At 55.3% G+C, this 13,885-nt stretch overlaps 1 protein-coding gene across 2 annotated transcripts in view; it reads left to right on the top strand.

The window, feature by feature from the left end:
* LOC140385924 (dynein regulatory complex protein 11-like) overlaps positions 1-13,885 on the top strand; it is a 1,066,524-nt gene that overhangs the window by 972,216 nt on the left and 80,423 nt on the right. For both annotated transcript variants that reach the window (XM_072468573.1, XM_072468575.1), the window contains one exon: positions 10,168-10,406. In XM_072468573.1, coding sequence (XP_072324674.1) covers positions 10,168-10,406 — 239 coding nt within the window. The remainder of the gene's footprint in view (positions 1-10,167; positions 10,407-13,885) is intronic.

Genomic DNA, 13,885 nt, shown 5'->3' with positions numbered 1-13,885 from the left:
CTGTCTGAGGATACAGCAGGATTTAGATTGTCTGGAGACTTGGGCGGAGAGATGGCAGATGGAGTTTAACCTGGACAAATGTGAGGTAATGCATTTTGGAAGGGCTAATGCAGGTAGGGAATATACAGTGAATGGTAGAACCCTCAAGAGTATTGAAAGTCAAAGAGATCTAGGAGTACAGGTCCACAGATCACTGAAAGGGGCTACACAGGTGGAGAAGGTAGTCAAGAAGGCATACGGCATGCTTGCCTTCATTGGCCGGGGCATTGAGTATAAGAATTGGCAAGTCATGTTGCAGCTGTATAGAACCTTAGTTAGGCCACACTTGGAGTATAGTGTTCAATTCTGGTCGCCACACTACCAGAAGGATGTGGAGGCTTTAGAGAGGGTGCAGAAGAGATTTACCAGAATGTTGCCTGGTATGGAGGGCATAAGCTATGAGGAGCGATTGAATAAACTCGGTTTGTTCTCACTGGAACGAAGGAGGTTGAGGGGCGACCTGATAGAGGTATACAAAATTATGAGGGGCATAGACAGAGTGGATAGTCAGAGGCTTTTCCCCAGGGTAGAGGGGTCAATTACTAGGGGGCATAGGTTTAAGGTGAGAGGGGCAAAGTTTAGAGTAGATGTACGAGGCAAGTTTTTTACGCAGAGGGTAGTGGGTGCCTGGAACTCACTACCGGAGGAGGTAGTGGAGGCAGGGACGATAGGGACATTTAAGGGGCATCTTGACAAATATATGAATAGGATGGGAATAGAAGGATACGGACCCAGGAAGTGTAGAAGATTGTAGTTTAGTCGGGCAGTATGGTCGGCACGGGCTTGGAGGGCCGAAGGGCCTGTTCCTGTGCTGTACATTTCTTTGTTCTTTGTTCTTTGTTCCAAGAGCTGGTGCAGACTCAGGGGGCCGAATGGCCTCCTTCTGCACTGTAGATTCAATGATAATCTATGATTAATCTAGGACAAAGGTTCGGCACAACATCGTGGGCCGAAGGGCCTGTTCTGTGCTGTATTTTCTATGTTCTATGTTCTATGTTCTATGTGTTGCTGCAATTGTACAGGAGCCTGGTTCACAAAATGAGGGGAGATCATAGAATCCCGACAGTACAAAGAACAAAGAACAAAGAAATGTACAGCACAGGAACAGGCCCTTCGGCCCTCCAAGCCCGTGCCGACCATGCTGCCCGACTAAACTACAATCTTCTACACTTCCTGGGTCCGTATCCCTCTATTCCCATCCTATTCATGTATTTGTCAAGATGCCCCTTAAATGTCACTATCGTCCCTGCTTCCACCACCTCCTCCGGTAGCGAGTTCCAGGCACCCACTACCCTCTGCGTAAAAAACTTGCCTCGTACATCTACTCTAAACCTTGCCCCTCTCACCTTAAACCTATGCCCCCTAGTAATTGACCCCTGTACCCCGGGGAAAAGCCTCTGACTATCCACTCTGTCTATGCCCCTCATAATTTTGTATACCTCTATCAGGTCTCCCCTCAACCTCCTTTGTTCCAGTGAGAACAAACCGAGTTTATTCAACCGCTCCTCATAGCTAATGCCCTCCATACCAGGCAACATTCTGGTAAATCTCTTCTGCACCCTCTCTAAAGCCTCCACATCCTTCTGGTAGTATGGCGACCAGAATTGAACACTATACTCCAAGTGTGGCCTAACTAAGGTTCTATACAGCTGCAACATAACTTGCCAATTCTTATACTCAATGCCCCGGCCAATGAAGGCAAGCATGCCGTATGCCTTCTTGACTACCTTCTCCACCTGTGTTGCCCCTTTCAATGACCTGTGGACCTGTACTCCTAGATCTCTTTGACTTTCAATGCTCTTGAGGGTTCTACCATTCACTGTATATTCCCTACCTGCATGAGACCTTCCAAAATGCATTACCCCACATTTGTCCGGATTAAACTCCATCTGTCATCTCTCCGCCCAAGTCTCCAAACAATCTAAATCCTGCTGTATCCTCCGACAGTCCTCATCGCTATCCGCAATTCCATCAACCTTTGTGTCGTCTGCAAACTTACTAATCAGACCAGTTACATTTTCCTCCAAATCATTTATATATACTACAAAGAGCAAAGGTCCTGGCACTGATCCCTGTGGAACACCACTGGTCACAGCCCTCCAATTAGAAAAGCATCCTTCCATTACTACTCTCTGCCTTCTATGGCCTAGCCAGTTCTGTATCCACCTTGCCAGCTCACCCCTGATCCTGTGTGACTTCACCTTTTGTACTAGTCTACCATGAGGGACCTTGTCAAAGGCCTTACTGAAGTCCATATAGACAACATCCACTGCCCTACCTGCATCAATCATCTTAGTGACCTCCTCGAAAAACTCTATCAAGTTAGTGAGACACGACCTTCCCTTCACAAAACCGTGCTGCCTCTCACTAATACGTCCATTTGCTTCCAAATGGGAGTAGATCCTGTCTCGAAGAATTCTCTCCAGTAATTTCCCGACCACTGAAGTAAGGCTCACCGGCCTGTAGTTCCCGGGATTATCCTTGCTACCCTTCTTAAACAGAGGAACAACATTGGCTATTCTCCAGTCCTCCGGGACATCCCCTGAAGACAGCGAGGATCCAAAGATTTCTGTCAAGGCCTCAGCAATTTCCTCTCCAGCCTCCTTCAGTATTCTGGGGTAGATCCCATCAGGCCCTGGGGACTTATCTACCTTAATATTTTTTAAGACACCCAACACCTCGTCTTTTTGGATCTCAATGTGACGCAGGCCATCTACACACCCTTCTCCAGACTCAACATCGACCAATTTCTTCTCTTTGGTGAATACTGATGCAAAGTATTCATTTAGTACCTCGCCCATTTCCTCTGGCTCCACACATAGATTCCCTTGCCTAACCTTCAGTGGGCCAACCCTTTCTCTGGCTACCCTCTTGCTTTTTATGTACGTGTAAAAAGCCTTGGGATTTTCCTTAACCCTATTTGCCAATGACTTTTCGTGACCCCTTCTAGCCCTCTTGACTCCTTGCTTAAGTTCCTTCCTACTTTCCTTATATTCCACACAGGCTTCGTCTGTTCCCAACCTTTTAGCCCTGACAAATGCCTCCTTTTTCTTTTTGACGAGGCCTACAATATCTCTCGTCATCCAAGGTTCCCGAAAATTGCCGTATTTATCCTTCTTCCTCACAGGAACATGCCGGTCCTGAATTCCTTTCAACTGCCACTTGAAAGCCTCCCACATGTCAGATGTTGATTTGCCCTCAAACATCCACCCCCAATCTATGTTCTTCAGTTCCCGCCTAATATTGTTATAATTAGCCTTCCCCCAATTTAGCACATTCATCCTAGGACCACTCTTATCCTTGTACACCAGTACTTTAAAACTTACTGAATTGTGGTCACTGTTACCGAAATGCTCCCCTACTGAAACATCTACCACCTGGCCGGGCTTATTCCCCAATACCAGGTCCAGTACCGCCCCTTCCCTAGTTGGACTGTCTACATATTGTTTTAAGAAGCCCTCCTGGATGCTCCTTACAAACTCCGCCCCGTCTAAGCCCCTGGCACTAAGTGAGTCCCAGTCAATATTGGGGAAGTTGAAGTCTCCCATCACCACAACCCTGTTGTTTTTACTCTTTTCCAAAATCTGTCTACCTATCTGCTCCTCTATCTCCCGCTGGCTGTTGGGAGGCCTGTAGTAATCCCCCAACATTGTGACTGCACCCTTCTTATTCCTGATCTCCACCCATATAGCCTCACTGCCCTCTGAGTTGTCCTCCCGCAGTAGAGCTGTGATATTCTCCCGAACCAGTAGCGCAACTCCGCCTCCCCTTTTACATCCCCCTCTATCCCGCCTGAAACATCTAAATCCTGGAACGTTTAGCTGCCAATCCTGCCCTTCCCTCAACCAGGTCTCTGTAATGGCAACAACATCATAGTTCCAAGTACTAATCCAAGCTCTAAGTTCATCTGCCTTACCCGTAATACTTCTTGCATTAAAACATGTGCACTTCAGGCCACCAGACCCGCTGTGTTCAGCAACTTCTCCCTGTCTGCTCTGCCTCAGAGCCCCACTGTCCCTATTCCCTAGTTCTCCCTCAATGCTCTCACCTTCTGACCTATTGCTCCCGTGCCCACCCCCCTGCCATACTAGTTTAAACCCTCCCGTGTGACACTAGCAAACCTCGTACAGAGGAGGCCATTCGGTCCATCGAGTCTACGCCAATCCTCGGGAAGAACACCCTACCGAGGCCCTCCTGTAACCCTACCTAACCATTTAGGCAATAAGGGACAATTTATCCTGGCCAATCCACCTAACCTACACATCTTTGGACTGTGGGAGGAAACCGGAGCGCCCGGAGGAAACCCACACGGACACGGAGAGGATGTGCAGACTCCGCACAGACGGTGACCCAGCCAGGAATCAAAACCCTGGTCCCTGGTGCTGTGAGGTAGGAACCCGGGTCTCTGGGTCTGAGAACAAAAGAACAATAGAACAAAGAAAATTACAGCACAGGAACAGGCCCTTCGGCCCTCCCAGCCTGCGCCGATCCAGATCCTTTATCTAAACCTGTCGCCGATTTTCCAAGGATCTACTTCCCTCTGCTCCCCGCCCATTCATATATCTGTCTAGATGCATCTTAAATGACGCTATCGTGCCCGCATCTACCACCTCCGCTGGCAAAGCGTTCCAGGCACCCACCACCCTCTGCGTAAAAAGCATTCCAAGCACATCACCCTTAAACTTTCCCCCTCTCACCTTGAAACCGTGACCCCCTGTAATTGACACCCCCACTCTTGGAAAAAGCTTGTTGCTATCCACCTTGTCCATACCTCTCATAATTTTGTAGACCTCAATCAGGTCCCCCCTCAACCTCCGTCTTTCCAATGAAAACAATCCCAATCTACTCAACCTTTCTTCATAGCTAGCATCCTCCATACCAGACAACATCCTGGTGAACCTCCTCTGCACCCTCTCTAAAGCATCCACATCCTTCTGGTAATGTGGCGACCAGAACTGCACGCAGTATTCCAAATGTGGCCTAACCAAAGTCCTATACACCTGTAACATGACCTGCCGACTCTTGTACTCAATACCCCATCCGATGAAGGCAAGCATGCCGTAGGCCTTCTTGACCACTCTATGGACCTGCGTTGCCACCTTCAGGGTACAATGGACCTGAACTCCCAGATCTCTCTGTACATCAATTTCCCCAGGACTCTTCCATTGACCGTATAGTCTGCTCTGTGTCATACCTGTTCAGCCATGTTCCCTGTCAGGTGATTAGATTTAGCTAACCACTGTAATCTCATAGATCTCTTAGAAACCTCTAAAATTCTAACAGGACTGGACAGGGTAGATGCAGGAAGGATGTTCCCGATGGTGGGGGTGTCCAGAACCAGGGGTCAGTCTGTGGATACGGGGCAGACCATTTAGGACAGAGATGGGGAGAGATTTCTTCACCCAGGGAGTGGTGAGCCTGTGGAATTCATCACCACGGGAATTAGTTGAGGCAGTTTTCAAGAAGCAGTTAGATCTAGCACTCGGGGCAAAGGGGATCAAAGGATATGGGGGGAAAGCGGGATCAGGGTATTGAACTTGATGATCATCCATGATCAGAATGAATGGGGGGCAGGCTCGAAGGGCCGATGGCCTCCTCCTGCTCCTAGTTTCTGTGTTTCTATGTTTATCTAAGAAAGGATAAACTTGCCATTGAGCGAGTGCAACGAAGGTTCACCAGACTGATTCCCGGGATGGCGGGATGGGTGACTGGGCCTGTGTTCACTGGAGTTTAGAAGGATGAGAGGAAACCGAATTGAAATGTGTAAGATTCTGACAGGGCTGGGCAGACAGCATGCAGGACAATTCCTCCCTTTGACTTGGGGAGAGTCTGGAACATGGCCTCACAGTCTGAGGATACCACGTTGGCTATTTAGGACTGAGATGAGGAGAACGTTCTTCACTCTGTGGGTGGTGAACCTGTGCAATTCTCAACACAGAGGCTGTTGTGGACAAGTCACTGAATATATTTCAGAAGGAACGAGGTAGATTTCTAGGCCGGGGTTTTCTGTTCAAGAACCTGGGTGCCCTCGCTACCAGAGACTTGCGACAAGTTGGCACTACTGTTGGGGGCAGTCCCCAGGTGCGAGTCTCACGCCTTAGCCATGCAACGGTGGAGAACAAAAGAACAAAGAACAAAGAAAGGTACAGCACAGGAACAGGCCCTTTGGCCCTCCAAGCCCGTGCCGACCATGTTGCCCGACTAAATTAAAATCTACTTTGACCTAGCCAGTTCTGTATCCACCTTGCCAGCTCACCCCTGATCCCGTGTGACTTCACCTTTTGTACCAGTCTGCCATGAGGGACCTTGTCAAAGGTTTTACTGAAGTCCATATAGACAACATCCACTGCCCTACCTGCATCAATCATCTTTGTGACTTCGAAAAACTCTATCAAGTTAGTGAGACACGACCTCCCCTTCACAAAACCCTGCTGCCTCTCACTAATACGTCCATTTGCTTCCAAATGGGAGTAGATCCTGTCTCGAAGAATTCTCTCCAGTAATTTCCCTACCACTGAAATAAGGCTCACCGGCCTGTAGTTCCCGGGATTATCCTTGCTACCCTTCTTAAACAGAGGAACAACATTGGCTATTCTCCAGTCCTCCGGGACATCACCTGAAGACAGTGAGGATCCAAAGATTTCTGTCAAGGCCTCAGCAATTTCCTCTCCAGCCTCCTTTAGTATTCTGGGGTAGATCCCATCAGGCCCTGGGGACTTATCCACCTTAATACTTTTCAAGATGCCCAACACCTCGTCTTTTTGGATCTCAATGTCACCCAGGCCATCTACACACCCTTCTCCAGACTCAACATCCACCAATTCCTTCTCTTTGGTGAATACTGATGCAAAGTATTCATTTAATACCTCGCCCATTTCCTCTGGCTCCACACATAGATTCCCTTGCCTATCCTTCAGTGGGCCAACCCTTTCCCTGGCTACCCTCTTGCTTTTTATGTACGTGTAAAATGCCTTGGGATTTTCCTTAACCCTATTTGCCAATGACTTTTCGTGACCCCTTCTAGCCCTCCTGACTCCTTGCTTAAGTTCCTTCCTACTTTCCTTATATTCCACACAGGCTTCGTCTGTTCCCAGCCTTTTAGCCCTGACAAATGCCTCCTTTTTCTTTTTGACGGGGCCGACAATATCTCTCGTTATCCAAGGGAGAGGGGAGTCTGGAATGGAAGAGGGGGTCCGGTCTGGAGTGGGGAGGGGGTTTGGGGTGAGGGGGTCTGGGCTGGAATGGGGGAGGGGGTCCAGGCTGGAATGGGGATGGGGTCTGGGCTGGAATGGGGGAGAGGGTCTGGGCTGGAATGGGGAGGGGGTCTGGGCTGGAATGGGGATAATGTCCATGGAATGGGAGTATGATCTGGAATAGGAGAGGGGGTCCGGCTGGAATGGGGAGGGGGTGTGGGCTGGAATGGGGAAGGGGTACGGGGTGGAATGGGGAGGAGGTCCAGACTGGATTAGGGAGGGGGTCCGGAGTGGAATGGGGAGGGGGCCCGGGCTGGAATGGGGAAGGGGTACAGGGTGGAATAGGGAGGGGGTCCGGAGTGGAATGGGGAGGGGGCCTGGGCTGGAATGGGGAGGGGGTCTGGGCTGGAATGGGGAGGGGTCCAGGGTGGAGTGGGGGGGGGTCCGGGGTGGAGTGGGGAGGGGTCTGGGGTGGGTGGGTCCGGGCTGGAATGGGGAGGGGGTCTGGGCTGGAATAGGGAGGGTGTCCGGGGTGGAGTGGGGAGGGGGTCCGGGGTGAGGGGGTCTGGGCTGGAATGGGGAGGGGGTCTGAGCTGGAATGAGGAAGGGGTACGGGGTGGAATGGGGAGGAGGTCCAGACTGAATTAGGGAGGGGGTCCGGAGTGGAATGGGGAGGGGGCCCGGGCTGGAATGGGGAGGGTATCCAGGGTGGAATGGGGAGGGTGTCCGGGGTGGAGTGGGGAGGGTGTCCGGGGTGGAATGGGGGAGGGGGTCTGAGCTGGAATGGGGGAGGGGGTCTGAGCTGGAGTGGGGATGGGGTCCGGGGTGGAGTGGGGAGGGGGTCCGGGTTGGAGTGGGGAGGGGGGTCCGGGTTGGAGTGGGGAAGGAGTCCAGGGTGGAGTGGGGACGGGGTCTGGGCTGGAATGGGGAAGGGGTCCGGGGTGGAATGGGGAAGGAGTCCAGGGTGGAGTGGGGAGGGTGTCTGGGCTGGAATGGGGGAGGGGGTCTGAGCTGGAGTGGGGATGGGGTCCGGGGTGGAGTGGGGAGGGGGTCCGGGCTGTAGTGGGGAGGGGATACGGGCTGGAGTTGGGCAGGGGGTCTGAGCTGCAGTGGGGAGGGGATCCGGGGTGGAGTGGGGAGGGGGTCCGGTGTGGAGTGGGGAGGGGGTCCAGTGTAGAGTGGGGAGGGGGTCCGGGCTGGGGTGGGGAGGGGGTCCGGTTTGGAGTGGGGAGTGTGTCCGGGCTGGAAAGGGGGGGGTCCGGGGTGGAGTGGGGAGGGGGTCCGGGCTGGAGTGGGGCAGGGGGTCTGAGCTGCAGTGGGGAGGGGGTCCGGGGTGGAGTGGGGAGGAGATCCGGGCTGGAATGAGGAGGGGGTCCGGGGTGGAATGAGGAGGGGGTCCGGGCTGGAATGGGGAGGGTGTCCGGGGTGGAGTGGGTAGGGGGTCCGGGCTGGAATGGGGAGGGTGTCCGGGGTGGAGTGGGGAGGGGGTCCAGGCTGGAATGGGGAAGGAGTCCAGGGTGGAGTGGGGAAGGAGTCCAGGGTGGAGTGGGAAGGGTGTCCGGGGTGGAGTGGGGAAGGGTTCCGGGGTGGAATGGGGAGGGGGTCCAGGGTGGAGTGGGGAGGGGGTCCGGGCTGGAATGAGGAGGGGGTCCGGGGTGGAATGAGGAGGGGGTCCGGGCTGGAATGGGGAGGGTGTCCGGGGTGGAGTGGGTAGGGGGTCCGGGCTGGAATGGGGAGGGTGTCCGGGGTGGAGTGGGGAGGGGGTCCGGGCTGGAATGGGGAGGGTGTCCGGGGTGGAGTGGGGAGGGGGTCCGGGCTGGAATGGGGAAGGAGTCCAGGGTGGAGTGGGGAAGGAGTCCAGGGTGGAGTGGGAAGGGTGTCCGGGGTGGGGTGGGGAAGGGTTCCGGGGTGGAATGGGGAGGGGGTCCAGGGTGGAGTGGGGAGGGGGTCCGGGCTGGAGTGGGGAGGGGGTCTGAGCTGTAGTGGGGAGGGGTTCCGGGGTGGAGTGGGGAGGGGGTCCGGGCTGGAGTGGGGAGGGGTCTGGGCTGGAATGGGGGAGGGGGTCTGAGCTGGAGTGGTGATGGGGTCTGGGGTGGAGTGGGGAGGGGGTCCGGGCTGGAGTGGGGAGGGGGTCCGGGCTGGAGTGGGGGAGGGGGTATGAGCTGCAGTGGGGAGGGGGTCCGGGGTGGAGTGGGGAGGGGGTCCGGGCTGGAGTGGGGAGGTGGTCCGGGCTGAAAATGTGAGAGGGTGCGGGCTGGAGTGGGGAGGGTGTCCGGGCTGGGGTAGGAAGGGGGTCCGGGCTGGAAAGGGGGGGGTCCTGGGTGGAATGGGGAGGGGGTCCGGACTGGAGTTGGGAGGGGGTCCAGGCTGGGGTGGGAAGAGGGTCCGGGGTGGAGTGGGGAGGGGGTCGGGGCTGGAGTCGGGAGGGGGTCCAGGCTGGGGTGGGAAGAGGGTCCGGGGTGGAGTTGAGAGAGGGTCCAGGCTGGGGTGGGAAGAGGGTCCGGGGTGGAGTTGAGAGGGTCCAGGCTGGGGTGGGAAGAGGGTCCGGGGTGGAGTTGAGAGGGGGTCCAGGCTGGGGTGGGAAGAGGGTCCGGGGTGGAGTTGGGAGGGGGTCCAGGTTGGGGTGGGAAGAGGGTCCGGGGTGGAGTTGGGAGGGGGTCCAGGCTGGGGTGGGAAGAGGGTCCGGGGTGGAGTGGGGAGGGGGTCCGGGCTGGGGTGTGAAGAGGGTCCAGGGTGGAGTGGGAAGAGGGTCCGGGGTGGAGTTGGGAGGGGGTCCAGGCTGGGGTGGGAAGAGGGTCCGGGGTGGAGTGGCGAGAGGGTCCGGGCTGGAGTGGGGAGTGTGTCCGGGGTGGAATGGCGAAGGGGTCTGGGCTGGTAAGGGGAGGGATCCGGACAGTTTCTCACGTGGACATTGATACTTTATTCCTGTTGCCAGTGATCTGGAAGAATCTGATTGAAAGAAACGGCGGCATAGTGACCAACGCCCTGGATCTGACCTCCTTGGCCAAGATTTCCGATGGGTACACACCCGGGCGCCTGGTCCAGGTGGTCAAGTCTGTCCTCACTGAACATCGAATCCATCAGCAAACAAAGACCCCCCTGACGGCAAATAACTTCCTCCGAGCCCTCAGCAAAACTGAGCCCATCTACCAGCAAGAGGAGACGGCATTGGCGGTAAGGCTACAGGAGGGGGTGAGTGTAGCGCACAAAGACTTCATGAGACGAATAGAGTGAAGTCGATGAGGCTTTATTAAGCGTGTCTGTTCCCCCGCAGCTCGATAGTAAACTGGCCTGCGGGGGAAGACTCCGGCTTCTTATACTCCGCCTTCAGGGCGGAGCTTGAGGTCAACGGCCAACCAGGACCCGGGATCTGTCAGCCAATGACATTAGGGCTTCCAGTCCCACATGACCCCCAATACATACTACCACATTCACCCCTTGTCAAAAATGAACCCGGCGGGGTGATGCTTCGTATGGTGGTAAGGGTTTACAGGGCTGGTCCTGGGAGGATAGAACATTCACATGGTAGTACAGTATTGGACAGTTTCGTCCTGTTGCAACTATTTACAGAGGGTATAGGAAAAAAACAAAATGTTCTTTGAACAGTCCATCTTTGTTTTACATCGACGCCACGAGTCGGTCGGGCGGCCTGGTCGTCCGTGTCGATCGCCTCGGCCCCGGCGGTGGTGGTGCTGCTTGTACCAGTGTTGTCGCCTCCAGGAGCCGTACGGTTTCAGCTGTCGGTGCAAAGGGGAGGGGGACCGATCCTCCTGGGAAGGTGCGGTCGCGGGGTGCGGCGGTGGCAGGAAGGGGGGGGTTGGGTTGCTGGTGTCGGGGGGGGTGTGCGTGTTGCCGGCGGGCGCCAGATCCCGCAAGGACACTTGTCCTGTCGGCCGTCGGGGTACTCCACGTAGGCGTACTGGGGGTTTGCGTGGAGGAGGTGAACCCTTTCGACCAACGGGTCCGCCTTATGTGCCCGCACATGCTTTCGGAGCAGGATGGGTCCTGGGGCCGCCAGCCAGGTCGGCAGCGACGTTCCAGAGGAGGACCTCCTAGGGAAGACAAGGAGACGCTCGTGGGGCGTTTGATTAGTGCTTGTACATAATAACGACCGGATGGAATGGAGAGCATCCGGGAGGACCTCCTGCCACCATGAAACTGGGAGATCCCTGGACCATAGGGCCAGTAGGACGGCCTTCCAGACCGTGCCGTTTTCCCTTTCTACTTGCCTGTTCCCCCGGGGGATGTAGCTGGTCGTCCTGCTTGAGGCTATGCCCCTGCTGAGCAGGAACTGGCGCAGCTCGTCACTCATGAAAGAGGACCCCCTGTCGCTGTGGACGTATGCGGGGTAACCGAACAGTGTGAAGATGCTGTTCAGGGCTTTAATGACTGTGGCCGCGGTCATGTCGGAGCAGGGAATGGCAAAAGGGAAGCGGGAGTATTCGTCCACTACATTAAGAAAATATGCGTTGCGGTCGGTGGAGGGGAGGGGCCCTTTGAAATCGAGACTGAGGCGTTCAAAGGGGCGGGAAGCCTTAATCAGGTGCGCTCCATCTGGCCTGAAAAAATGCGGCTTGCATTCCGCGCAGATGTGGCAGTCCCTTGTGACTGTACGGACCTCTTCTAAAGAGTATGGGAGATTGCGGGACTTGATGAAGTGGTAAAACCGAGTGACCCCCGGGTGGCAGAGGTCCTCGTGGAGGGTTTGGAGGCGGTTAATTTGTGCGTTGGCACATGTGCCGCGGGATAGGGCATCAGGCGGCTCGTTCAGCTTTCCGGGCCGGTACAAGATCTAATAGTTGAAGGTGGAGAGCTCGATCCTCCACCTTAAGATCTTGTCGTTTTTGATTTTGCCCCGCAGTGCATTATCGAACATGAAAGCTACCGACCGTTGGTCCGTGAGGAGAGTGAATCTCCTGCCGGCCAGGTAATGCCTCCAATGTCGCACAGCTTCCACTATGGCTTGGGCTACCTTTTCCACTGAGGAGTGGCGGATTTCTGAGGCGTGGAGGGTTCGGGAGAAAAAGGCCACGGGTCTGCCCGCTTGGTTAAGGGTGGCCGCTAGAGCTACGTCGGAGGTGTCGCTCTCGACCTGGAAGGGGAGGGACTCGTCGATGGCGCGCATCGTGGCCTTTGCGATATCCGCTTTGATGCGGCTGAAGGCCTGGCAAGCCTCTGTCGACAGAGGGAAGGTCGTGGTCTGTATTAGGGGGCGGGCCTTGTCTGCGTACTGGGGGACCCACTGGGCGTAGTACGAAAAGAACCCCAGGCAGCGTTTCAGGGCTTTTGGGCAGTGCAGGAGGGGGAATTCCATGAGTGCGCGCATACGTTCGGGGTCGGGGCCTATTATCCCATTGCGCACTATGTAGCCCAGAATGGCTAGCCGGTTGGTGCTAAAAACGCACTTGTCCTCGTTGTACGTGAGGTTCAAGGCTTTGGCGGTCTGGAGGAATTTTTGGAGGTTGGCGTCGTGGTCCTGCTGATCGTGGCCGCAGATGGTTACATTGTCGAGATACGGGAACGTGGCCCGTAACCCATGTTGATCAACCATCCGGTCCATCTCCCGTTGGAAGACCGAGACCCCGTTTGTGATGCCAAAAGGGACCCGTAGGAAATGGTATAATCGCCCGTCTGCCTCGAAGGCTGTGTACTTGCGGTCACTTGGGCGGATGGGGAGCTGATGGTAGGCGGACTTGAGGTCCACGGTGGAGAAGACTTTATACTGGGCAATCTGATTGACCATGTCGGATATGCGGGGGAGAGGGTACGCATCTAGTTGTGTGTACCTGTTGATGGTCTGGCTATAGTCAATGACCATCCTTGTTTCTCCCCTGTCTTCACTACTACCACCTGCGCTCTCCAGGGACTATTGCTGGCCTGGATTATGCCCTCCTTTAGTAGCCGCTGGACTTCGGACCGAATGAAGGTCCGGTCCTGGGCGCTGTACCGTCCGCTCCTAGTGGCGACGGGTTTGCAATCCGGGGTGAGGTTCGCAAACAAGGACGGGGGTTGCACCTTGAGGGTAGCGAGGCCGCAGATAGTGAGTGGGGGTATGGGGCCGCCGAATTTAAACGTAAGGCTCTGTAGATTGCATTGGAAATCTAAGCCCAGCAAGGTGGGGGCACAGAGTTGGGGAAGGACGTTAAGTTTGTAGTTTTTGAACTCCCTCCCCTGCACCGTTAGGGTAACTATGCAGAATCCCTGGATCTGTACGGAGTGGGATCCTGCAGCTAGGCAAATTTTTTGTGCGCTGGGATAGGTGGTCAAGGAACAGCGTCTTACCGTGTCGGGGTGTATAAAGCTTTCCGTGCTCCCGGAGTCGACTAGGCATGGCGTCTCGTGGCCGTTAATTAGGACCGTTGTCGTCGTCGTCTGGAGTGTCCGGGGCCGAGCTTGATCGAGCGTAATTGAAGCGAGACGTGGTTGTAGTAGTGGGGTGGGGTCCGTTGTTGCCGTCCAAGATGGCGTCGGGGATGGACAAAATGGCCGCCCACATACATCGCACGTGGCTGGGGGGTCACAAGATGGCGGCGGGGGTGGACAAAATGGCCGCCCCCATGCGTCGTACAGGTCTGGGGCGGTCCAAGATGGCGGCGCCCTCCTCCCCTCGTGGTGGTCGGGACCCAAAATGGCGGCGTCTGCGGGTCGCACAA

This window comes from Scyliorhinus torazame, chromosome 11, assembly GCF_047496885.1.
Source record: "Scyliorhinus torazame isolate Kashiwa2021f chromosome 11, sScyTor2.1, whole genome shotgun sequence".
Taxonomy (NCBI): domain Eukaryota; kingdom Metazoa; phylum Chordata; class Chondrichthyes; order Carcharhiniformes; family Scyliorhinidae; genus Scyliorhinus; species Scyliorhinus torazame.
This window is presented reverse-complemented; position numbering and strand designations above follow the sequence as displayed.